The 26152-nt window shown below is 40.5% G+C and overlaps 1 protein-coding gene across 1 annotated transcript in view; it reads right to left on the bottom strand.

Moving 5' to 3' along the window:
- Positions 1 to 23174, bottom strand: part of LOC131932089 (calcitonin gene-related peptide type 1 receptor) — a 38832-nt gene extending 15658 nt beyond the window's left edge. The window contains exons 1-4 of the mRNA XM_059288971.1: positions 23153 to 23174; positions 22896 to 23012; positions 22140 to 22237; positions 61 to 152 (exon numbers count right to left, since the gene is read on the bottom strand). Of these exons, the coding sequence (XP_059144954.1) occupies positions 61 to 152; positions 22140 to 22237; positions 22896 to 23012; positions 23153 to 23174 (329 nt within the window). The remainder of the gene's footprint in view (positions 1 to 60; positions 153 to 22139; positions 22238 to 22895; positions 23013 to 23152) is intronic.
- Positions 23175 to 26152: the final 2978 nt, after the last annotated feature.

The raw sequence follows: 26152 nt of genomic DNA, 5'->3' as shown, positions 1-26152 counted from the left end.
TTTAATGTATATGTTCACTCCCGTTTAATTCTGTGAGAGTTCAGCGGCTCGTCCACTTACCGAAAAGAGTTGAAGATGATGAGACTAATGATCAGCAGCACACAGGAGACGGCGTTCCCAGCTATCAATATGTGGTAGTTGACCTCTGCTTGCTGGGGGAGGCAGGAAATATTAGTTGTGTGAGGTAGAAGGGAAAACATGAAACAAAGGTTAACTTGCAAGAGGAATGGTGAGGCAGAAAATATTGTGTGAGGTAGAAGGGAAAACATGAAACAGAGGTTTACTTGCAAGAGGAATGGTGAGGCAGGAAATATTGTGTGAGGTAGAAGGGAAAACATGAAACAAAGGTTTACTTGTAAGAATAATGGGGAGGCTGGGGGAGGGAGTGTGTATGTGTGTGTTAGAGTGTGTGTGAGTGTGTGTGTGTGTGTGATTGTGTGTGTGAGTATATGTACGAGTGAGAGAAAGTTGAAATGATACTGATTACAGTTAGGGTTTAGCAGAAAGCCATTCATCGATGAGGGAGATTAGTGCGTTTATCAACACCGAGAGATAACAATAGAAAAAAAAATACAAAAAGGTTTTAAGGGGAGATAATTAAAATGATTTAAAAATAGCAGGCTTAAGAAAGGTGTGATGGAAGAATCTGTTCCAGGGGAGGATTGTGTGTGGGTTGGTGGGGGTGGGGAGGGGTGGGGGTGGGGTAGAGGAGTAATGTGAAGGGAGTTAATAAAGAACAACAGGGGTGGGGGAGTGTTGATTTACAGCTGCTAAAAATACATTCTTTTGTTTAAATATTTGAGCCATCCGCGTCAGTCGCCATTTTATTCCATGTTGTTCTTTTGTTCGGCCCCGCCTTCATCAGATGGAACATTAAAACACGCGCAGGGGTTGAGAGAAGTGAGCCGTGGGTCATCTCAGGTTTAAAGTACAGTGTCCTCATTTGTGGACACGGGGGGGGGGGGAGTAGAGGAACAATAGTACTGACCATCACAATCACCATCACAATCACAATCACCATCACAATGAACATCAAAATCACCATCGCAATGACCATCACAATCACCATCACAATCACCATCACAATCACCATCACAATCACCATCACAATCACCATCACAATCACCATCACAATCACTATCACAATCACAATGACAATCAACACTGCAATGACCATCACAATCAGCGTCGCAATGACCATCAAAAAGGCCATCACCAACCACCACAATAGCATCGCGATAAGATTTACTGTGACCAGCACCGTGACCTTCGCAGTGATTAGCACCGTGACCTTCACAGTGTCCAGTACCACGATCTTCACAGTGACAAGCGCCATGACGTACATAGTGACGACCATGACCTTCACAGAGGTCAGCACTATAACCTTCACAGTGACCAGCACCATGACCTTCATAGTCACTAGCACAATGACCTTCATAGTGACCAGCAATATGATCTTCATAGTGACTTTCAGGGGGTAAAAGAAGGAAAGTAATCCATCGTTGAGACTGGCAACGATTTCGCAATCAGCAGCCTCCCAACATTTACTGACATATTCGTGAATTCAGTGCCCAGTTGAAGTCTCCGTAAATTTACTGACATATTTGTTAATTCGGTGAGTTTTATCCGGCCTAGTTGAAGCCTCCCTATATTTAATATTCGTGAATTTAGTTTAACTTTATCAGGCCTAGCTGCATAGAGAACTGTAGTGACCTTAATGTGTGTACTTCAGCGTATGGAATTTAAAGACACACTGATTAAAAGCAGATCCCCCTGCCACCCCCACATCGATGGCTTACATAACTTCACACAAAAAACGTTAATATCATTGCAACACAATCCATTAGAGTGCCAAGAACATTTCAAATCATTTATTTTTTGGTGCAGTTATTAGGCTAATACCAAATTTTTAAAAATGTCATTGTTGTTTCATCAATGTGAACTGCAACTCGTGATGTACTAAGCTATTTTTAGCTCCTGAATTTTTGAACTGCACAGTAAAATGTTTTAGAATTTTTTTTTGTAAATTTTTATATTTTAAAGCACGTTATTAAAATTCAGTTTTTTTTTTGTTTTTTTTGTTGTTGCTTATATACATAAGATTGTAATAATTTTTAAAAATAAAATAAAAATGAGCTTCATTTTGTTTTTGGTGTTATCTTTAATCACCTGTAGTTTTATTTTTTCTTTCGATTCAAGCCAAACTCAAGCAACAAATGAATCAGGCGAGTTTTTAAACAATTGATCTGGCCAGCTCCGTCTTGCTGGGTTGGACTTTCTGGCATTTTATTTTTCAAAATGTCATCTTAGCGGGCTTCGTCATCAACTTTAATTAACGCAATTATCCCAAAACTTTGTCACGTGATCAATACGGCTTATAATTAAACAAATGATTTTTACGTAGAACAAAAAAAAATTGAACGAAGTCGTGGAATGAACCTAGATCTACATGATATTCGCAAGGCTTTCAATTATCTTCACGCACAGAAAGCCTGGTTTAATTTTTTCCTCCGATCTGTGACCCCAGTGGAATATGTAGAATAAGGAATATGCCTCGTATTGTATTTATTCAAATATATAAAAATATTTTCGGTTATTCGATAATATAACTATTCTGTCATGGCATTCTAAAGCATTTTTCACCAAATTTTACATATACTAAAAAAGAAAGCAGCCCTCACACCCAGTATAGGATATCTAAAAATTCTTCTTAAGACGACGATTGCTGAAAAAAAAAACAACTTAAAATATACAAAACAAAATTTATTTATAAATTTTCGATCATTTTATAAACACATTTTTTGCAAGTGTTTTCGTCGAAAAACGAACCGCCTGGGGTCAGTTTTTAAAAATTGACAGGGCGCCAAACGAACAGCACACGCAAGTCTTCACCCCTCAGGGGAGCCTACTAGCACCAACGATCGAACTTTTTAACACACATTTCATTCGTCGGTGAGAGAAAAAAAAATTGAAATCGCTTGACGTCCTCTTTACGCTCTAGGTACAGTTCAGCATCGCGATGACAGCGCTGCATCGAGAGAGAAAAACATTATCAGTGTCGTCCATCAAAGCTGCTGATATGATTTATTTTTCCATTACAATGTCATCGCCTATCAAATGAAATACAAGTCAGAAATTATCGGGCGCAAGAATGACATGTTTAGATACAAACAAGGGCAGTAATCGAGTCATGTGAGAAATCTATTTATAGATCTTGTTTAGTTTATCAGGGAATTTGATGTATGTGTAAAATTGAATTCGATTTGTTTTTGGCTTGCTTCTCGAGAAAAATCTGGCCGTAACGTACAATAATTTATAAAACAGCTCATTATATTTATTATTACATTTATAGTAATCTAATTTATCATTAAATTGCACTTCTGCTTTTGTTTTAAACTAAGAATATTAGTCCCATGTCACATAAATATAATTACAATTCATGGAGAGTTGTTGAAGATTAAAAGTATTTTGTTATTTTATCTCTGGACTGCCTATGGTATATAAATATTAATTTTATAAAAACAATATCATCAGTGGGTTAAGAAAAAAATGTTTTTCAAATAATGTCTTAATTTTTTTATTCCTGAAGATTAAATTTGATAAAATGAAAAAAAAATGTAGATTTTCTTTTCAGAAGCAACAGATCGCATAAAGGGAAGCAACTCTTCAGATGTTACAACTTGCATGCTGGTGTATTCATTTACCACTAACCATAACTGTAACTATCGTAAAAACCTATACTTAGTCCAAGCTTTATTTTATTTTAAACGGAGCGTAAAATAGAGTTATCAAATGATTAATTTATTATGTGTATCACAAAGAATGCTATAATAAACATGGTCAGAACAGCAACTTTATTCAACTGTTTATTACAGAATAAGGAATTAAGTTAAAGGATAATCGAGTACTTCTACAAACGGAAAGTTGGATCTAAAATATTTCTGTAATTGTGCCAGGAAAATTTTTAACAAATTGTTTGATATTAAATCTTCTGATTTGGTTAATCTATTGGCAGCGGCCCAGGGGCAAAAAACTCTTGCAGTAATGTACACTAGCATTTCAAGGGAAGAAACTCATGCGATTGATGTAATTGGTAAAGCTACATTTACTCTGCTGTTAAATCATTTTTATAACATAAACAAATGAGCTCAATGTGTAATCTCAAACAATGTTATATAAAACAATAACTTACATCTACTATAACAAAAACAGCACAGATAATAAAAAAAAAGACAACGATATTGAGGCTCATTGGCCAATCAATCCCTTTTTAATTGAAGTACTCGGGAGAAATAAAAAAAAAACGGACGCCTTTAGTCATTTTGTTTTCAAAGATTTATTCTGTATTCAAATTTGAACGGTTTCCAGTCAAGAAGTAAATTTATAACGAGGTGCTTTTATTTCGAAAAACCTTTTAAGGTATTTGAAAGTTTAGTTTTATCAAGAACAAAAATGTTTGAATGAAGACTACTAATGTGATTACCTAAGGTTAAGGTTCAAAGGTTAAATTTAAATCGACGAGTTTAAGTCTCCTAGTGAGGCAGTACTAGACAAGAGGAAGACAAGCGGTTCTCAAACGTGACCGTGTACCCCACACGTGGGTACACATCACTTTACTCTAACAAGTAGGCCTACAACTCAAGGCAGGATAAGCGTACATGTCCTTTACAAATAATTCATTAGAACATGAAACAAATAAATATCTATAATTACAATATTGGATATAATTTGCACTAATAAAAGCTTATTAAATAATTGTTTTTTTTTTGGAAAAATGTCTAAACACAGCATTTCTTATATAAAGTGTATATAAAGATCTCATAAAACATTGGGATGCGTCTTGATTGTGTTGCAGTTAAATAAAAATAACATTTTTTGTTTTGTTCGATATATTAATAAAAAAGTATATATATATATATATATATATATATATATATATATATATATATATATATATATATATATATATATATATATATATATATATATATATATATAGTAACGTTTCCAAAAAATTTTAACACAGAACCACAAACATAATACGCAGCTGAGAAGACACCCAGACACCAGTCTACACCATTTAGTGTCACCAGACAGCAGACCCCAAACAGGGACCAATATTTCCGTTAACGTTTAAGTCCTCATTAGCTCAGCTCAAATGTAGAGATCTAATCGCCACTGTGGCTCCCCATCTAATATATTCCACAGACATTCATAACACAGAATAAATTCTATTGCTGTTCACAGACATAAAGCAACAAACAGTAAAGACAAATCATACAGATTTCATACAAAATAAAACGTAATTGAAAAATACAATCAAAAGGCCAGTTAATAATTGAACAACCATCAAGCTAATGAAATGAGCCAGACAAAATGATGACGATAAACTAAAGCTTTCCGTCAATTCTTGTCTAGTCGCTACATACGACAGACAGCTTTGAAATAATAATAAGGAAACGCAGCAGTAGACATCAGGGGGTTAAATTAGACCTCTGAGGGTTAAACTATGGTGGACTAAACCTTAACATTAATTTGTCATTCTGAGCGTCTGTTTTTATAGTTGTTTTTTTTTTCAGTATCGAGAGAGACGGAGAGTAACAAGGGCTTAGGGTGAATAATTTAAACTTGAAGTCTGAGGTTATGTAGCTGAGAAAACCATGGAGGGATTTAAGCTCGAGTTCAAGCGTATTACAGCGAATATGTGCCGTGAATGTTTATATACAAATATACACACACACATTATATATATATATATATATATATATATATATATATATATATATATATATGTATATATATAATATGGTACTTGCAAGTCCTATTTTTTAAATCGATCATTAAGATATCGATCTCATCGACACCTAGCTATATCGACTCATTAAAACACTGGCAGGTACATGCGATATCGTTTATACATCTTGTACACGGTATTTCAGAGGCTGGGGAAAATATCGATACCGCTTTGCGTAAAAGAATGCAACTATCAATATGTCATGTTATAAGTGAGGGGTTTCGTTTGATGTTGGCGTGGATATGCTATCTTGCAGGAGTGACAGTTTGTGTTATGAAGTTAAGCGGAAGGTGTGGTCGAGTGCTAACACACACTATTATCATCCCGAAGGTTTTAGTCGATTCCATTGTATTACTGACAGAGGTTATCCTGCTTAAGTGGGTACCAAGTCTTGGGAAGCAAAGATTTCAGGACATAGTAGTGACAACATAATGTTTTTGTATGCTGAGTCAGTAAAAACTGATGAGCTCTACTTCACCTACCCATTGACCGCCGACTTAGAACGACTTAATTTAATTTTAAGAAAGTCCATGATACCCCCCCCCCCACCGCAATTTGGCCATCTAACACGTGACCGGTATTTAACCACAACCGTTATTCTAGCAACTAATTACACAACTGGAGCGTGTAAAGTATTTAACAACTTGGACCATTCCATCCCGGATAATTTCCAAGGCTACCAAAGTTCGCTAAAGACAACGAAAAAAGAAAAAAAAACAATTCCGGACTGTTATTTTGTAATTATTTACTCATTAAGATGTTTTCTTGTTGTAGATCGTTCGAATAATTAGAGCTTTTAACAACAATTTGAAATTTTGATGACGGGACACAATTTCTCACAGGCTAAAATATCTCAGGACAAAATATCTTAGGCTAAAATATATCAGGACAAAATATCTCAGGACAAAATATCTCAGGACAAAATATCTCAGGACAAAATATCTTAGGCTAAAATATCTCAGGACAAAATATCTCAGGATCATTATCCCTAGTTAGCCTTAGTGAAAAGAATGACCAGTGACAAGAATGACCAGTGACAAGAATGACCAGTGACAAGAATGACAAGTGACTAGAGTGACCAGTGACAAGAATGACCAGTGACAAGAATGACCAGTGACAAGAATGACCAGTGACAAGAATGACCAGTGACAAGAGTGACCAGTGACAAGAATGACCAGTGACAAGAGTGACCAGTGACAAGAATGACCAGTGACAAGAGTGACCAGTGACAAGAGTGACCAGTGACAAGAGTGACCAGTGACAAGAATGACCAGTGACAAGAGTGACCAGTGACAAGAATGACCAGTGACAAGAATGACAAGTGACAAGAATGACAAGTGACAAGAATGACCAGTGACAAGAGTGACCAGTGACAAGAATGACCAGTGACAAGAGTGACCAGTGACAAGAATGACCAGTGACAAGAATGACAAGTGACAAGAATGACCAGTGACAAGAATGACCAGTGACAAGAATGACCAGTGACAAGAATAACCACTACCAAAGTAGACATGGGATAATGACCAATACAGACATAATCCCAACATAAACCCGGCACCTTAAACGCTCCCCGCATCAAAAATAGCTCAGCTGATATCACCAGCCATTCAATACGCCGTCTCACCCTCAAGTTTTTTAATACCCCCCCCCCCCCTTTCAGAAGACAATATCTTGTTTGTTTAGTTTTTAAATCTAGATTTCCCGACTGGGTCACGTTAACCTCGTAATCCCTCTGGTCAGTTTACCTTGACCGGTACCTTGATGACGTCTGATTGATGGGGGGGGGGGGGATGCTACCGACTACATTTACGGACGACAAAGCTCTGCATCCACTGTCCAACATATGGGCCATAAATATCTGTGTGGGATTTTAGCGCCTGCCCCAACATCTCGTAATTAAATGCCGGCAAAGATGTACTGGTGCCCTGAACGGGTTCAGTCGCTAGTTTATGCGCAGAAACTTTCAGCAATACTGCGTGCGCATGTTAGCCTGTCCAGAGTTTCCGGTTTCAAATTTCCGGTAATTTAAAAAGAAAGATTTATATTTTGGTCAGAGTTATAACAGCATTACTTGCCTAGACGACTTTATTTCAATAAAATGTTGTAGTTTTCTTTGTGTTTATTGTTCTTGGTCGTCTTTCAGAGACAATTGGCTTGAAAAGTCTATGTACTCATACTAAATTAAACATTTTTTTTTTAAATATGGCAAGCGATAAAAATATAGTTACTTTAAAAAAAATTAAAGCCGTTTGGGAACCATCGCTTACACTCATTTTTATATTTTTGTATCGAATAAAAGCCGTTGAAAAGCCGTTTAGAATTATTTTGTTTATTCAACTATTTTTAAAATCTGCCCTCAACCTATCCTTGAAGTCAGCCGGAATGGCCAGGGAGAGTAAAACAATAAAAGTCAGAACAATTGTTTTCCATGATGAAAATACACAATAGTGATCTATGGTGTATAGAGAGTATTGTATTTATATTAAATAATATGACATCCCCTTTAACCACGTAATTCCGACTCTACTAATCAAAATTAAAAATAAAAGTGTTTGCTAAATTACTATTATATTACTAGTAATTATTTGTTTTACTATTTTCTAGCTATTTTCTAAAACCGGAAATCATTTTGTACTTATTACACTAATGTTTCAAAATATTCAATTTTGGTTGAAAACTATGCTTTCTGGCAACAAATATTTGGTACCAGCTTTTCTAGCCTATTAAACCTAAACTAATTAGGCTACAATTTGATTCCATTAATTGCGTTAGTCTGTTTTTAAAGCACAAAACTTAAATACGGTGAAAGAAAACATAATATCACCATTGGCTAAAAATCGCCCAATCAGCTTTAAGTTAACTTAATTCTACAAATTACTAATCGAATAAGACATTTTTAAAATGCATTTGATAGACTTCTCTCATTATCGTGTTGACAATATGCTGATTGTTATGGAAGTTTTTGACATCCGTTACTTAGGTGGCGAGATTTGCAGTCATTAAATCATAGACGTCAGATGACTTTAAAGTCATTAAGCCTAGTTAGTCAATGTCTCGTTCAATTTAGTTGGGACGAAGTCGTTGTGTCCAGAGTTCAAACGATTTCTGACAAGTGCCATTAAACTCCTTGTAAAATATTTGAGAAAATTATCAATATCTATGCAAAAACTCGAAAAAATCGATAAATATAACTATTTTGCGGTGATATATTTTGTCTGAGATCAATTGTCCATGGTATCATTTGTCCTGATATATATATATATATCTTTCATCCATGATATAATTTTTCCTGGGATCATTTGTCCGTGAGATATTTTGTCCGAGATCATTTGTCCTCAGACCAACTCCCCATATATATATATATATATATATATATATATATATATATATATATATATATATATATGTAGCTGGGGTGGGCCTAGCTACTAGTCACAAATCTGATAACGAACGTTAAGCCGAGACGCAGTATTACAGTCTGACGCAACCGATAGCAGGTGGCTTATTGGATCGGACTGATAACATTCTCAAAGCCAACGCGTGCTATTTTGGGAAACGGTACGAGGGGATTCAGACGGCCTGTCAACTTTGATTGATAGGATGCAGATGTTTATGACACGGACTGTACGTTAGAACTGCGCAACTAGTGGTCGGAGACATCGAGTACAAGTATCGATTACGGAGGAATACAAGTACGAAGATGAGTACGAATACAAGGGATAAATAGGAGGGGACGGCTGAACTCGCTCTCTTCCCTCTTCATCGCTCGCTTTAGATCAGTCAGTCTGTGTGACATATCAAGTTGGTTATATTGTGTTAAGAAGGACATTAGACATGTGGATTCAGTTATATGAAGCCTAGTGAGGACTGTTAGGGGGTCAGTTGATTCAGACTATTATATTGAAACATTTCTGTTGATTCATTGTGTTATATTGAAGCATTTCTTGATTCATGTAATAAAAGGATCAATAGCGAACCTGCATCTTCGAGTCTTTCTACTGTAGTCGATGTTGTGTAGCATGAGGGGTTCAACTCGTTACAATTGGCGTTGTCGGGCAGGATAGACTCGGGGAAGGTCACAATTGGCGCTGCGAGCAGGGTCACATTTGGCGCTGCGAGTAGCCTAGGTCACAATTGGCGCTGCGAACAGGATGAATTCAACTAGACTTGCCGAGTTAGGCACCCATAGTCAACCTTGTGCATAACTGTGTTTAGTGTGTGTGTGAATTCTGACATTCAGGAACTGTGAAAATCGAGGAAAATTTTTTTTCATATACACACGGTAAGAAAGAACTCTTTTGTTTTACTTACGGAATAAAATGTCTACTCTGGACGAGAAGCAGACCCATATAGTGGTCCTACCCAGAGAGTCCCACATTAACAAATTTTACGGGGACGGTGATCCAACTTTAACCAACAGGTTCAGTGAAGAGGTCAAAGCGGCCTGGGCCTCGAGAAGCATGTCACCAGAGGAGAGATTAAGACTGCTGATGGGCAGTATAGGAGAGACGGTTAGGGCAGAGGTCAAATGCCACGATAAAACCATCCAATCAGATCCAGATAAGGTGCTGGATCTGATTATGGAGACCTTTGGGGAGAGACGGTCGGGATCGCAACTGCTAGCAGGGTTCGTAGGCTTAAGGCAGAGATTGGCGGAGAGTGTGATGGAGTACTCACACCGGATGAACAGGGCCTTTGATTCGGTAAAGGTCAAAACACCTGACATTGATGTGCGCCTACTGAGGGACCATTTCATCGAGGGGCTAGCAACCCCGATCCTAAGAAGAGAGTTGAAAGAGGAGGTCCACAAAGACCCGCAGTTGACATTCCTTCAGGTGAGGAACTCAGCGATCCGCAGGTCCGAGGATGAGGACCAATCGAACTGTTCGGTGGACAAAGTCTCTGTGCCTGAACAGAGACAATCCCCACCCACAGGGGCCGACACGATGGAGACCATGATGACTCAACTGTTGGCCCACCTAGATAAGGTTGACCAACGTTTGGAGAGGTTAGAAAGCAGGTCAACAGCTGAGAATCAGGAAAAGAACGGGACAAAACAGGGACGGGTTGGACGGCCGCGTCCTGCCAAGCCATCACTCCAATGGACGGCCGACGGCCGACCAATTTGTTTGTCTTGTTCACAACCCGGACATATGGCACGGTACTGCCAGGGAAACGGTCGTCCTCTGTAAGGCAGGGCCAGGCTACAGAGGGGCGAGGTTATGGCCCAAGAAGCAAAATGATGGGAGTCTGTCCCGAAATGGTGATTACGATTGGGGACATCGCGGTGAAGGCAATTGTGGATACAGGCTCCCAGGTGACGACAATCACGGAAAATTTTTACACCAAATGGATGAAAGGAAAAGACCATAGGTTAAGGTCTGACACATGCATGCGCCTGACGGCAGCTAATGGACTAACCATTCCATACTGTGGTTATTTTCTGGCGGATGTCGTGGTGGCAGGACATAGGTTGAAGCAGGTTGGGGTGTTCGTTACGAAACACAACCTAGAGACAAATGTGTCAGATATACCTTGCCTGTTGGGCATGAATATTCTTGGCCAGTTGCCAGAATTTCTTACAAATATTGTCGGATCGACCACACCAGGTCGGGGATCCAAGATGGCCAGGTTTGCCAAGACCAGAGGAAGGACAGCAGTCCCGGCAAACACGGTCAAGGCAATCACATTACAAATTGGTGATAGAAGTGTGAATGGTGATGTGATGATAGAACCATGTGGCGCCGCACTGAGGGCAGGTGTCGTGTTACTGCGGACATACACATCAGCGGAAAATGGACTAGTTCAAGGATTAGTGGCAAATGTTTTGGATGAGGAAATTTTTATACCGCCTAATACTCTGGTAGGAGTACCACAGAACGTCGAGGTACTAAGGTCGGCACAGTGCATCGAACTGAGCAATACCAGCAGTAATGAAGTAACAATTAGGTCGGTCAATGTGACGGCCGAGGTGAAGAAAGAGGATGGCCGATCATATACATTCCCGGAAACTGAGGACCCAAAACTAAATGAATTGCTGAATAAATACAGTGATATATTTGCCTCGTATGAGGGTGATTTGGGGTACACGGAAGTAATCAAACACCAGATACCCTTACTACAAGACAAGCCGGTGGCGCAACCTTATCGAAGATTACCACCGAGTCACTACTCGGCGGTGAAAGCACACCTGAATGATCTACTAAACAAGGGAATTATTACAACCAGTACAAGCCCGTATGCGGCACCGATAGTAGTGGTAAAAAAGAAGTCAGGGGAGATAAGACTGTGTTGTGATTACCGGAAATTGAACAATATCACAAGAAGGGATGCATTCCCCTTGCCTCGTATTGATGAATGTCTTGATGCGTTGGGGGGAGCAAGATTTTTTTCTACCTTGGATTTGGCTAGTGGCTACCACCAAGTGGCCATGCACCCCAACGATCAACATAAAACTGCATTTATTTCTCCACTGGGACTGTACGAGTGGACCCGTATGCCGTTTGGTCTAACTAATGCACCTGCTACATTCCAGCGAGTAATGCAGAGTGCTATGAGTGACTTTCTATTTCAAATAATGTTGGTGTATTTGGATGATATTCTAGTTTACTCAAAAACTTGGGAGGACCATCTAAAAAGATTAGAACAAGTGTTTCTCCGTCTTAGGGAGATAGGAGTAAAGCTGAACCCAGACAAATGCTGTTTTGGTCTGAAATCGGTACATTTTTTGGGTTATGTGATTTCGTCGGATGGCATCGCCACTGACCCAGATAAAATTGCAGCTGTTAAAGAATGGAAACAGCCAACAACTACAGTAGAGGTCAGATCATTCTTGGGCTTTGCTTCCTATTATAGAAAATTTGTGCCTGGTTTTGCAAAAATTGCCGCACCATTGCATGACTTGGTAAACAAAATGACAAAGAAACACAGTAAGGAGAAAAAGAAAGGTAAAACACAACTGATAGGTGAATTATGGACGGATGAATGCCTGAACTCGTTTAAGCTCTTGAAAAAGGCTTTGACAGAGGCGCCGATATTGGGATACGCGGACTTTGATAAACCATTTCGGTTAGAAATTGACGCCAGCTCTAAAGGTCTGGGATCTGTGCTATCACAACAACAAAAGCAAGGTTTCAGGGTTATTGCGTATGCCAGTCGAGCTCTGAAGGGATCAGAGAGGAACATGACAAATTACAGCGCCATGAAACTAGAACTTTTGACATTAAAATGGGCTGTGACTGAAAAATTCAGGGACTATCTATTAGGTGCTAAATGTGTGGTATACACTGACAATAACCCCTTGAGTCACCTAAAGACAGCAAAGTTGGGATCCATCGAACAGCGATGGGCAGCAGAATTGGCACTCTTTGACCTAGAGATAAAGTATCGCCCGGGGCGGTCCAATGGCAATGCGGACGCCTTATCAAGGAATCCTTACGAGAAACCGGGTGATGAGGAAGAAACGCTGACAGGAATATGTGAGGTCAGAGCGTCAACAGATATCCCTCATGGGGTACAAGTGATGCAAAACGGGCAGACCGGGGTGGAGCACATATCCACAGAGCCCGGACATATGGACAGTAGTGATTTTAATTGCTTTAATCACAAAAAGATAAGAGATGCCCAGAGAACGGATAGTGGCTTACAACCGCTATTGAAATACGTCCAGGAACAAAAATTCCCAGGAAGAAGGGAAAGAGAACAATTTGGTCGAGAAACAAAGAAAATACTGAGTCAGTGGGACCGTCTCAGTATAGAGGATGGTGTTCTCATGCGGAGAATTCATGACCAAATTGATGGGACAATACACCAGGTGGTGGTGCCTGGACAGTTACGAGAAGAAGTGCTAAGGTTGGCACATGACAGGGCAGGACACCAGGGTCAGGACAGGACGCACAAAATATTACGACGGAGGTGTTACTGGCCCAATATGGAAATGGAGGTCAAACGCCATTGTGAGGCTTGTGTGAGGTGTCAGCATGCGAAAATGCCAGTTGTCAAAATGAGACAGCCATCAGGACACCTACTAGCGACAAAACCACTAGAGATTGTGGCTATGGACTTTACGTCGTTGGAGCAATCATCGGATGGGACGGAACATGTGTTGGTAATGACTGATGTATTCACCAAATGGACGGTGGCGGTGCCCACGCGAGATCAGACTGCCAAAACAGTGGCAAAGGTCTTAATAGAACATTGGTTCATCAAATATGGCATACCAAGACAATTACACTCTGACCAAGGAAGGGCTTTCGAGTCAGAAGTAATTAACCAACTGTGCAGCCACTACGGGATCAACAAATCTAGAACAACCACATTTAATCCGAAAGGAAACGGACAGTGTGAACGGTTCAACCGCAGCATGCATGATTTGCTGCGTACGCTAGAACCTGAACAGAAAAAACGTTGGCCTGATTTTCTCCCAGAGTTGGTATATCTATACAACTGCACACCCCATGCCACAACCGGCTTTTCGCCACACATGTTGCTGTTCGGACGAGAGGCTCGACTCCCTCTTGATTTGTTCCTAGGAAAAAGGGAGAGTATGACTGGCTCATACACCGCACTGGAATATGTGAATGAACATATGAGAAGAATTAGAGAAATGTACAGGGTAGTACAGGAAAGACTAGAACATGAAGCACGGCGAAGGGAACCGCCGGTACAGACGAAGGACCCGCCACTCAAACTGAATGACAGGGTATTACTGCGTAGCCACCCGTTAGGCAGAAACAAAATCCACGATCTCTGGGGACAGGAGATATGGCAAGTCGTGGAGATGCCTAAAGTAGCAGGTGGCCCCTTTAAGATAAGACCCATCGATCACGCCAAACCGGATCGGTGGGCGAATATTGCTCAATTAAAGAAATATTGGAATAGGCAAGAAGAGCAGTTACACACAAGGAAATCCAAGACAATTAGGGAACCGGAAACTATAGCGGAAATTCACATACCCATCCCGGAACCATATCACCATCAACAGAACAACCGCGATATACAAGTGGAGGATAACGGCAACAAAGAGGATCCCGTTCCTTCCAGAAGCAGAGAGACAGTAGACCATCAGATAAGTGGTCCGCGGAGAAGTTTGAGGAACAGAAGGAAGACGAAATTTTTTGTCAGCAACCATCAAGTCTTTCATGGTCGCGCTGGTATGAGAACAGACGGTTCAAAAACCTATAAAACTGAACTGGTGAAGGCACCAAACGAGAAGGGTGGATGTGAATTCTAGAACTGTTTTGTGTCTCAGGAAGATGATGTAGACACAGTTGATATGTGAAATAGGTATAACTGTCAATCGTATACGAATGGAACGTCGTGGACAGTGAGTGGAACAATAGAATTTTTTTTTACGATTGTGCGATTGACTTTGGAGGAGTGCACCTGCCAGGCGTTGTTTGTGGTTGAAAACACACAAAAAAAGGCAGGGGTGGATGTAGCTGGGGTGGGCCTAGCTACTAGTCACAAATCTGATAACGAACGTTAAGCCGAGACGCAGTATTACAGTCTGACGCAACCGATAGCAGGTGGCTTATTGGATCGGACTGATAACAATCTCAAAGCCAACGCGTGCTATTTTGGGAAACGGTACGAGGGGATTCAGACGGCCTGTCAACTTTGATTGATAGGATGCAGATGTTTATGACACGGACTGTACGTTAGAACTGCGCAACTAGTGGTCGGAGACATCGAGTACAAGTATCGATTACGGAGGAATACAAGTACGAAGATGAGTACGAATACAAGGGATAAATAGGAGGGGACGGCTGAACTCGCTCTCTTCCCTCTTCATCGCTCGCTTTAGATCAGTCAGTCTGTGTGACATATCAAGTTGGTTATATTGTGTTAAGAAGGACATTAGACATGTGGATTCAGTTATATGAAGCCTAGTGAGGACTGTTAGGGGGTCAGTTGATTCAGACTATTATATTGAAACATTTCTGTTGATTCATTGTGTTATATTGAAGCATTTCTTGATTCATGTAATAAAAGGATCAATAGCGAACCTGCATCTTCGAGTCTTTCTACTGTAGTCGATGTTGTGTAGCATGAGTGGTTCAACTCGTTACAATTGGCGTTGTCGGGCAGGATAGACTCGGGGAAGGTCACAATTGGCGCTGCGAGCAGGGTCACATTTGGCGCTGCGAGTAGCCTAGGTCACATATATACTCTGTTATTCATGTCTCCTAAATCTTCTAAAATGAACTCCATTATTACAAATTAGCTCTCTAAATTACATTTTGTGTAAGCTTTTCACTAGTAATTAGTAGGTTAACCGATGTTGTCTCCCTTGAACTAAGTGTACCCTCTATTCGCCTATGGGTGAGACCTAAATAGATTCGATTTTAAAACAATTTTAGAGAACACAAACCAACTTAACAAAGATAATTTATCATTTCAAGCAAACACACGTTTAAATTTAAAACAGAAACAACAATGGTTTTACAATGTTGAAGGATAATGAAAAAGAAATTTGAAACAATTGTTTAATTTAAAAATCACCCCCCCCCCCCCACCCTGAAGTATTGAGATTGATTCCACCAACCATTCCGGAAATTGATTCCTGCAGCCATACCCTCCCCTCCCCCCCCCCCTCTCCCATATACACTGCCATGTTTTATTAATGGAAGTCTCCCCGAGGTTACCGAACTTGCTGAGATTAATGTGAAATGCAATGACTTCTCCGTTTAAAATCGAGCTCTCGCCTCTGATTGGACAGCGCGGTCACGCGAGGTTCGAGAGCGAGGCGGGGATGTTTTGTTTACTTGTCATCTTTACAGCGTGAACGAGTTCAATCGTTCTTGTTGTGTTTTCCTGACCCTTGACCCCCGTGTTTCTTGACTGGGTCTTTAGCTCAAGGGGAAAGCTGCAGGGATAAACATCAGTGGCGGCTAAGTGGGATGGTAGGTTCAAAGGTCAGGTTCGCCACCCCCTCACCAAACAAAATTTGAAATTTGTCCATTACAGCACTTAAGATCTATAAGGCGAGTGTGGTAAGCCACATGCCAGCGTTCCATCGCTTCCTAGACCATGTCAACACATGATCGGCTGTTTTAAAATCGTCTCTCAATCCGACTCTCTTCCCCCCCCCCTCCCCACCAAAATAGTGTCTCAAACCAGTCCCTCCCAAGATCATGTCTCAACCCACACCCTCCCAAGATCATGTCTCAACACACACCCTCCCACGATCATATCTCAACCCACACCCTCCCAAGATCATGTCTCAACACACACCCTCCCGAGATCATGTCTCAACACACACCCTCCCAAGATCATGTCTCAACACACACCCTCCCAAGATCATGTCTCAACACACACCCTCCCAAGATCATGTCTCAACACACACCCTCCCAAGATCATGTCTCAACACACACCCTCCCAAGATCATGTCTCAACACACACCCTCCCAAGATCATGTCTCAACACACACCCTCCCAAGATCATGTCTCAACACACACCCTCCCAAGATCATGTCTCAACACACACCCTCCCAAGATCATGTCTCAACACACACCCTTCCAAGATCATGTCTCAACCCACACCCTCCCAAGATCATGTCTCAACACACACCCTCCCAAGATCATGTCTCAACACACACCCTCCCAAGATCATGTCTCAACACACACCCTCCCAAGATCATGTCTCAACACACACCCTCCCAAGATCATGTCTCAACACACACCCTCCCAAGATCATGTCTCAACACACACCCTCCCACGATCATATCTCAACCCACACCCTCCCAAGATCATGTCTCAACACACACCCTCCCGAGATCATGTCTCAACACACACCCTCCCAAGATCATGTCTCAACACACACCCTCCCAAGATCATGTCTCAACACACACCCTCCCAAGATCATGTCTCAACACACACCCTCCCAAGATCATGTCTCAACACACACCCTCCCAAGATCATGTCTCAACACACACCCTCCCAAGATCATGTCTCAACACACACCCTCCCAAGATCATGTCTCAACACACACCCTTCCAAGATCATGTCTCAACCCACACCCTCCCAAGATCATGTCTCAACACACACCCTCCCAAGATCATGTCTCAACACACACCCTCCCAAGATCATGTCTCAACACACACCCTCCCAAGATCATGTCTCAACACACACCCTCCCAAGATCATGTCTCAACACACACCCTCCCAAGATCATGTCTCAACACACACCCTCCCAAGATCATGTCTCAACACACACCCTCCCAAGATCATGTCTCAACACACACCCTCCCACGATCATGTCTCAACCCACAACCTCCCGAGATCATGTCTCAACACACACCCTCCCGAGATCATGTCTCAACACACACCCTCCCAAGATCATGTCTCAACACACACCCTCCCGAGATCATGTCTCAACACACACCCTCCCAAGATCATGTCTCAACACACACCCTCCCGAGATCATGTCTCAACACACACCCTCCCGAGATCATGTCTCAACACACACCCTCCCAAGATCATGTCTCAACACACACCCTCCCAAGATCATGTCTCAACACACACCCTCCCAAGATCATGTCTCAACACACACCCTCCCAAGATCATGTCTCAACACACACCCTTCCAAGATCATGTCTCAACACACACCCTCCCAAGATCATGTCTCAACACACACCCTCCCAAGATCATGTCTCAACACACACCCTCCCAAGATCATGTCTCAACACACACCCTCCCAAGATCATGTCTCAACACACACCCTTCCAAGATCATGTCTCAACCCACACCCTCCCAAGATCATGTCTCAACACACACCCTCCCAAGTTCATGTCTCAACACACACCCTCCCAAGATCATGTCTCAACACACACCCTCCCAAGATCATGTCTCAACACACACCCTCCCAAGATCATGTCTCAACACACACCCTCCCAAGATCATGTCTCAACACACACCCTCCCAAGATCATGTCTCAACACACACCCTCCCACGATCATATCTCAACCCACACCCTCCCAAGATCATGTCTCAACACACACCCTCCCGAGATCATGTCTCAACACACACCCTCCCAAGATCATGTCTCAACACACACCCTCCCAAGATCATGTCTCAACACACACCCTCCCAAGATCATGTCTCAACACACACCCTCCCAAGATCATGTCTCAACACACACCCTCCCAAGATCATGTCTCAACACACACCCTCCCAAGATCATGTCTCAACACACACCCTCCCAAGATCATGTCTCAACACACACCCTTCCAAGATCATGTCTCAACCCACACCCTCCCAAGATCATGTCTCAACACACACCCTCCCAAGATCATGTCTCAACACACACCCTCCCAAGATCATGTCTCAACACACACCCTCCCAAGATCATGTCTCAACACACACCCTCCCAAGATCATGTCTCAACACACACCCTCCCAAGATCATGTCTCAACACACACCCTCCCAAGATCATGTCTCAACACACACCCTCCCAAGATCATGTCTCAACACACACCCTCCCACGATCATGTCTCAACCCACAACCTCCCGAGATCATGTCTCAACACACACCCTCCCGAGATCATGTCTCAACACACACCCTCCCAAGATCATGTCTCAACACACACCCTCCCGAGATCATGTCTCAACACACACCATCCCAAGATCATGTCTCAACACACACCCTCCCGAGATCATGTCTCAACACACACCCTCCCAAGATCATGTCTCAACACACACCCTCCCAAGATCATGTCTCAACACACACCCTCCCAAGATCATGTCTCAACACACACCCTCCCAAGATCATGTCTCAACACACACCCTCCCAAGATCATGTCTCAACACACACCCTTCCAAGATCATGTCTCAACCCACACCCTCCCAAGATCATGTCTCAACACACACCCTCCCAAGATCATGTCTCAACACACACCCTCCCAAGATCATGTCTCAACACACACCCTCCCAAGATCATGTCTCAACACACACCCTCCCAAGATCATGTCTCAACACACACCCTCCCAAGATCATGTCTCAACACACACCCTTCCAAGATCATGTCTTAACACACACCCTTCCAAGATCATGTCTCAACACACACCCTTCCAAGATAATCTCAACCCAAATTCAACACGATCATGTCTGATTCCACCCTGAGATCTAAACTTTGATGTCATGGGTTGGTGGAGATCTAAACTTTGATGTCATGGGTTGGTGGAGATCTAAACTTTGATGTCATGGGTTGGTGGAGATCTAAACTTTGATGTCATGGGTTGGTGGAGATCTAAACTTTGATGTCATGGGTTGGTGGATATCTAAACTTTGATGTCATGGGTTGGTGGAGATCTAAACTTTGATGTCATGGGTTGGTGGAGATCTAAACTTTGATGTCATGGGTTGGTGGAGATCTAAACTTTGATGTCATGGGTTGGTGGAGATCTAAACTTTGATGTCATGGGTTGGTGGAGATCTAAACTTTGATGTCATGGGTTGGTGGATATCTAAACTTTGATGTCATGGGTTGGTGGAGATCTAAACTTTGATGTCATGAATTGGTGGAGATCTAAACTTTAATGTCATGGGTTGGTGGAGATCTAAACTTTGATGTCATGGGTTGGTGGAGATCTAAACTTTGATGTCATGAATTGGTGGAGATCTAAACTTTGATGTCATGGGTTGGTGCAGATCTAAACTTTGATGTCATGAATTGGTGGAGATCTAAACTTTGAGTCATGAATTGGTGGAGATCTAAACTTTGATGTCATGGGTTGGTGGAGATCTAAACTTTGATGTCATGGGTTGGTGGAGATCTAAACTTTGATGTCATGGGTTGGTGGAGATCTAAACTTTGATGTCATGAATTGGTGGAGATCTAAACTTTGAGTCATGAATTGGTGGAGATCTAAACTTTGATGTCATGGGTTGGTGGAGATCTAAACTTTGATGTCATGGGTTGGTGGAGATCTAAACTTTGATGTCATGAATTGGTGGAGATCTAAACTTTGAGTCATGAATTGGTGGAGATCTAAACTTTGATGTCATGGGTTGGTGGAGATCTAAACTTTGATGTCATGGGTTGGTGGAGATCTAAACTTTGATGTCATGGGTTGGTGGAGATCTAAACTTTGATGTCATGGGTTGGTGGAGATCTAAACTTTGATGTCATGGGTTGGTGGATATCTAAACTTTGATGTCATGGGTTGGTGGATATCTAAACTTTGATGTCATGGGTTGGTGGATATCTAAACTTTGATGTCATGGTTGGTGGATATCTAAACTTTGATGTCATGGGTTGGTGGAGATCTAAACTTTGATGTCATGGGTTGGTGGAGATCTAAACTTTGATGTCATGGGTTGGTGGAGATCTAAACTTTGATGTCATGGTTGGTGGATATCTAAACTTTGATGTCATGGGTTGGTGGATATCTAAACTTTGATGTCATGGGTTGGTGGAGATCTAAACTTTGATGTCATGGGTTGGTGCAGATCTAAACTTTGATGTCTCGGGTTGGTGGAGATCTAAACTTTGATGTCATGAATTGGTGGAGATCTAGCTTTGATGTCATGGGTTGGTGGAGATCTAAACTTTGATGTCATGGGTTGGTGCAGATCTAGCTTTGATGTCATGGGTTGGATGTCATGGGTTGGTGGAGATGTCAATAGCCCGAGCCCGCTTGATGTGAATATTAAATATTCATTAAAATCTTCCATTATTCACAACGAAATCTGAATCTTAGCCAGTCATCCCTTGTGGTTGTCGACAGTTTTTGCCCGTGTTTTACTGTAATTGTACCTGACCCTCGTTAACTCCATGTCCCACAGCCTCTCGCTACATTAGTTACGTGTATCTGAGTATAATTGTTTTTAATTCTTTATTTGAGCATAATTTGAGGATTGTGTAATAGCTGATCTAAAAATAGGCATTGGTGAAATTTTTAGGAACATTTCTAAACCGGAGGTTTTTAAACGCGAGGCTCATTAATTAAACAGAACTGATTAATTAACAGGATCATAGTATAAAATCTTTTTTTAACTTGAGTACGTGAATAAATTACTGTAATCACGCCCCGAGCACGCTTGGGTTTGTGAAATTAAAATATTTAATTAAGGATCAGCGTTGATTAGTTTAGCTCACTGTATTTGAATTGTTCCGAGTTAAAGTGATCGCTTTATTGATCGATTTCCTTAAACACTTTCAAATCTTATTGGGTAATATCAATAGTTCTCAAACTGTATAGGGAGGTGTCTCGCTGATATGGAGTTATCTCTCTTGTCACTAACCAACTGACTGATAACCAACTGACACACTGATTAACTGACCAATGGACCAGATGACCCTAAGACGACCAGATGACAGATGACCAGATGACCATATGTACTCACTCTGTTCTCGCCACATGACGTGTAGTCCGTCCAGGTCCTGTTGGAGACTGGATGTCTGAACCAAGTGCCGTCCTCATTACACGTCTTGTGGGCAAATTCTGAAATATTAGAGGTGATTGTAGGCAAATTCTGAAATATTAGAGGTCATTGTGGGCAAATTTTGAAATATTAGAGGTCATTGTAGGCAAAGTCTGAAATAGTAGAGGTCATTGTAGGCAAATTCTGAAATATTAGAGGTCATTGTGGGCAAATTCTGAAATATTAGAGGTCATTGTGGGCAAATTCTGAAATATTATAGGTCATTGTGGGCAAATTTTGAAATATTAGAGGTCATTGTGGGCAAATTCTGAAATATTAGAGGTCATTGTGGGCAAATTCTGAAATAGTAGAGGTCATTGTAGGCAAATTCTGAAATATTAGAGGTCATTGTAGGCAAAGTCTGAAATATCAGAGGTCATTGTGGGCAAATTCTGAAATAGTAGGTGGTAATTGTAGGTAAAGTCTGAAATATTAGAGGTAATTGTGGGCAAATTCTGAAATAGCAGAGGTAATTGTAGGCAAAGTCTGGAATATTGAAGTTAATTATAGACAAATTCTGAAATAGGTAATTGTAGCAAATCTGGAGTATTAGGTGATAATTGTACTTGAATATTATGAGGTGGTAGTTGTAGGGACAGAAGTAGGCCTGTTGTAAAACCATTATTTATTTTCTCCTAATGTAGGCATGTAGGCAATGAATTAAGATGAATCTCTCACCGTCTGGTAGAAAAGATTTCTCTATGTGATGGGGACACTCAGCCTTGGCCACTGTCCCACTTGGTGTGTAGTCCCAGCACAGTAAGCCATCAAACACAGCAGGGCAGTAGAGTTGTCCTGAAACACAATAAAACGTCAAGTTGAGATTGGAGTTATAGAATAGGTCATTTAATCAGTTGGAGTAGGTCATTTAATTATTTGGAGTTGTGGAGTAGGTCATTTAACTATTTGGAGTTGAGGAGAAGGTAATTAATTACTTGGAGATGTGTTGTAGGTCATTTAATTAATTGGAGTTGAGGAGTAGGTCATTTAATTAGTTGAAGTTGTGTCGTAGGTCATTTAATTAATTGGAGTTGAGGAGTAGGTAATTAATTACTTGGAGTTGTGTCGTAGGTAATTTAACTAATTGGAGTTGAGGAGTAGGTAATTTAATTAGTTGATGTTGTGTCGTAGGTCATTTAATTAATTGGAGTTGAGGAGTAGGTAATTAATTACTTGGAGTTGTGTCGTAGGTAATTTAACTAATTGGAGTTGAGGAGTAGGTCATTTAATTAGTTGATGTTGTGTCGTAGGTAATTTAATTATTTGGAGTAGGTCATTTAATTAATTGGAGTTGTGGAGTAGGTAATTTAATTAGTTGGAGTAGGTCATTTAATTAATTGGAGTTGTGGAGTAGGTAATTTAATTAATTGGAGTAGGTCATTTAATTAATTGGAGTTGTGGAGTAGGTAATTTAATTTATTGGAGTAGGTCATTTAATTAATTGGAGTTGTGGAGTAGGTCATTTAATAAGTTGATGTTGTAGAGCAGGTCATGCCATTGTTGTTGGAGCTGTTAACGCTGTCGAAAAGAAAGTCCCGTGAAAGTTAGAGTAAAGGGAGAACACGACCTTATATGTGTGGACGTTGTTTTAGAAAAATCAAAGTTTCCTATCTAATGCTCTGATACGTGAATCGCACCATCCATCAGCTCAAGTTAGCTCAGTTTTTAGCTGAAACTTTCAGCACACTGTTAGCTCAGATCTAAGCTCCAAAGATATTTAGCTACGCTTCGATTACTAAATAAACTCAGGAAATAAAAATAAACCCAGAAAAATGTCATTTAATAAATTAGCCATTATTATCAATGTTGCAATTAGAATGAAAGTGCCGCCAAGCATAAATCACCACCACATTTTTTATGTCAGCCAAACATACATCACGACATCAACTATTTATGTTTCTTATTAATACCGTTTAAATGTCGAGCTAAAGCGAAACTCACGAAAACATTTTTTAATCAATCTTTTCAGTAAGTAATTTCAGTGTATGGTCAACATATGGTTAATTGATTGGTCAACCTCTGGTTAATTGAATGGTCAACATCTGGCTAATTGATTGGTCAGCATCTGGCTAATTGAATGGTCAACATCTGGCTATTTGATTGGTCAGCATCTGGCTAATTGAATTGTCAACCTCTGGCTAATTGAATGATCAGCCTCTGGCTAATTGAATGGTCAACTTTTGGTTAATTGATTGGTCAACCATTAAATGTGAGGTGATGTAATGTATCTTATTCACCGGTGTATATGTATTAAACACGATCAGACTGTCAGAGGCTGATTCTTGTGTCACAGGCGCCGACATACAAGACATATCATGACATCAACCTTATAACGAACGTGTAATTAACACTACAACGAACCTATGAATAAACCCATTACGAACTGTAACTGACCTTTTAACAAACCTATAATAAACGTATAACTAACCTTATAACGAACTTATAAGTAACCTTATAATCTTAATAATCATAACTAAAATATAATCAACACATACACAAATATAGTACGACGTGAACCACGAAAGCAAAACAAAAACCTGTCCCATATATTTCTAGAGTTCGTAGTTTAATTCAGTACAGTAGTTTACTTAACCTTACAAATGTAATCGGCGTCTCTATTTAGATAGTGACATAAAGAACGAATGCTCTCCAATGCTACTATTTAGATAGTGACATAAAGAACGAATGCTCTCCGATGCTAATAAACACCTCTGGACATACTAGACCAGTGCACTGTGGGAGGTTAATCTTAGTGCAAGTAATTTATGAAACAATATTTTGGGTTGGAAAAATAAGTTTAAACTTATAAACAAATTAGTTGAAGAAAATTTGAAATAATTTTAAGAAAAAAAATCTCAATTTAGAAATAAATTAGAAGCAGAAATTTAGTTTAATTAGAAAAAAATTAAACAGAAATAAATTAGGTGCGGAAGAGATGGCTGGTGGGTTTATTTTAGATTAATTATTCATAATTTGATTGGTTGTTGCCGACGATAGAAACCACTTAAGTTCATTAATTATGCACAGGCCATTAGTTGAGAGCTTGAGTTGTGAAACGTTTGAGAAACGTTGAGGGGTTGGGGTGTGGGGGAGGTGTGGATATGGTGTGGGGGAGGTGTGGGTTGGGTGTGGGGGAGGTTCTTGAGTAGACGACCTTCGTCAAAGGTGAGGGTGAGGTAAATCAACTAGGTGGAGTAACGGATCGTTAACCGGCCTGGACGGGGTTCTTCTTCTCATTTGGTGATATCACGTGACTAAACACTCACAACAAGTGCCGTGTCGATAATGTCCATGTTCGACAGAAGTCGGTAGTTTCCGGAAAAGTTTTCGTGTTTTTGCTAAGTTACACTTATATAAAGTGATGGAGTATTTAGAAATAAAACATGGCGGCTCATAAAATAAGCGAGCGATTTATTAGTTTTGCCTTTACTTCCTGATATCAGAGATTCTGTCTCAAAATTACTCCAAGAAATAAAACCGTTCATGCGAACATTGTATGAAATTCAGCACTACACTTTAATGGGCACATTCCCAAACTTTTTCAGCTAGCAACCCTTTTTAAAAATATTTTTCAAGTTAGGAGAGTTGTAGTTGAAAGTTTTCAGAATTCGGGAGGGTTAGAGTTAGTTTAAAGCATTGAGATTTTGCGAAAGTTAGAGCTTAGAATTGAACGCTAGTGTACGAGTTAAATAGTTTGAGTTTAAAGCTTTGAAATTTTGGGAGAGTTTCATGTTTTTGATGTTTCGCTGTTAAATTCCAAGGGGTTTTGATGCTTAATGGGATGAAATAAAGAGATAGAACAATGTCATGCCACAACCAAATGTCATTATGTGATACCATAAAGAGATAGCACAGTGACATGTCACAACTAAATGCCATTAAACGATGTCAGTCTGAGCATGGTTTGAATCGACCTCAATCCTGACCACAACAAA

This window comes from Physella acuta, unplaced genomic scaffold (assembly GCF_028476545.2).
Source record: "Physella acuta isolate Inbredline_101_S28 unplaced genomic scaffold, ASM2847654v3 ptg002086l, whole genome shotgun sequence".
Taxonomy (NCBI): domain Eukaryota; kingdom Metazoa; phylum Mollusca; class Gastropoda; family Physidae; genus Physella; species Physella acuta.
Note: the sequence above shows the minus strand (reverse complement) of the source record. Positions and strands in the feature narration are given on the sequence as shown.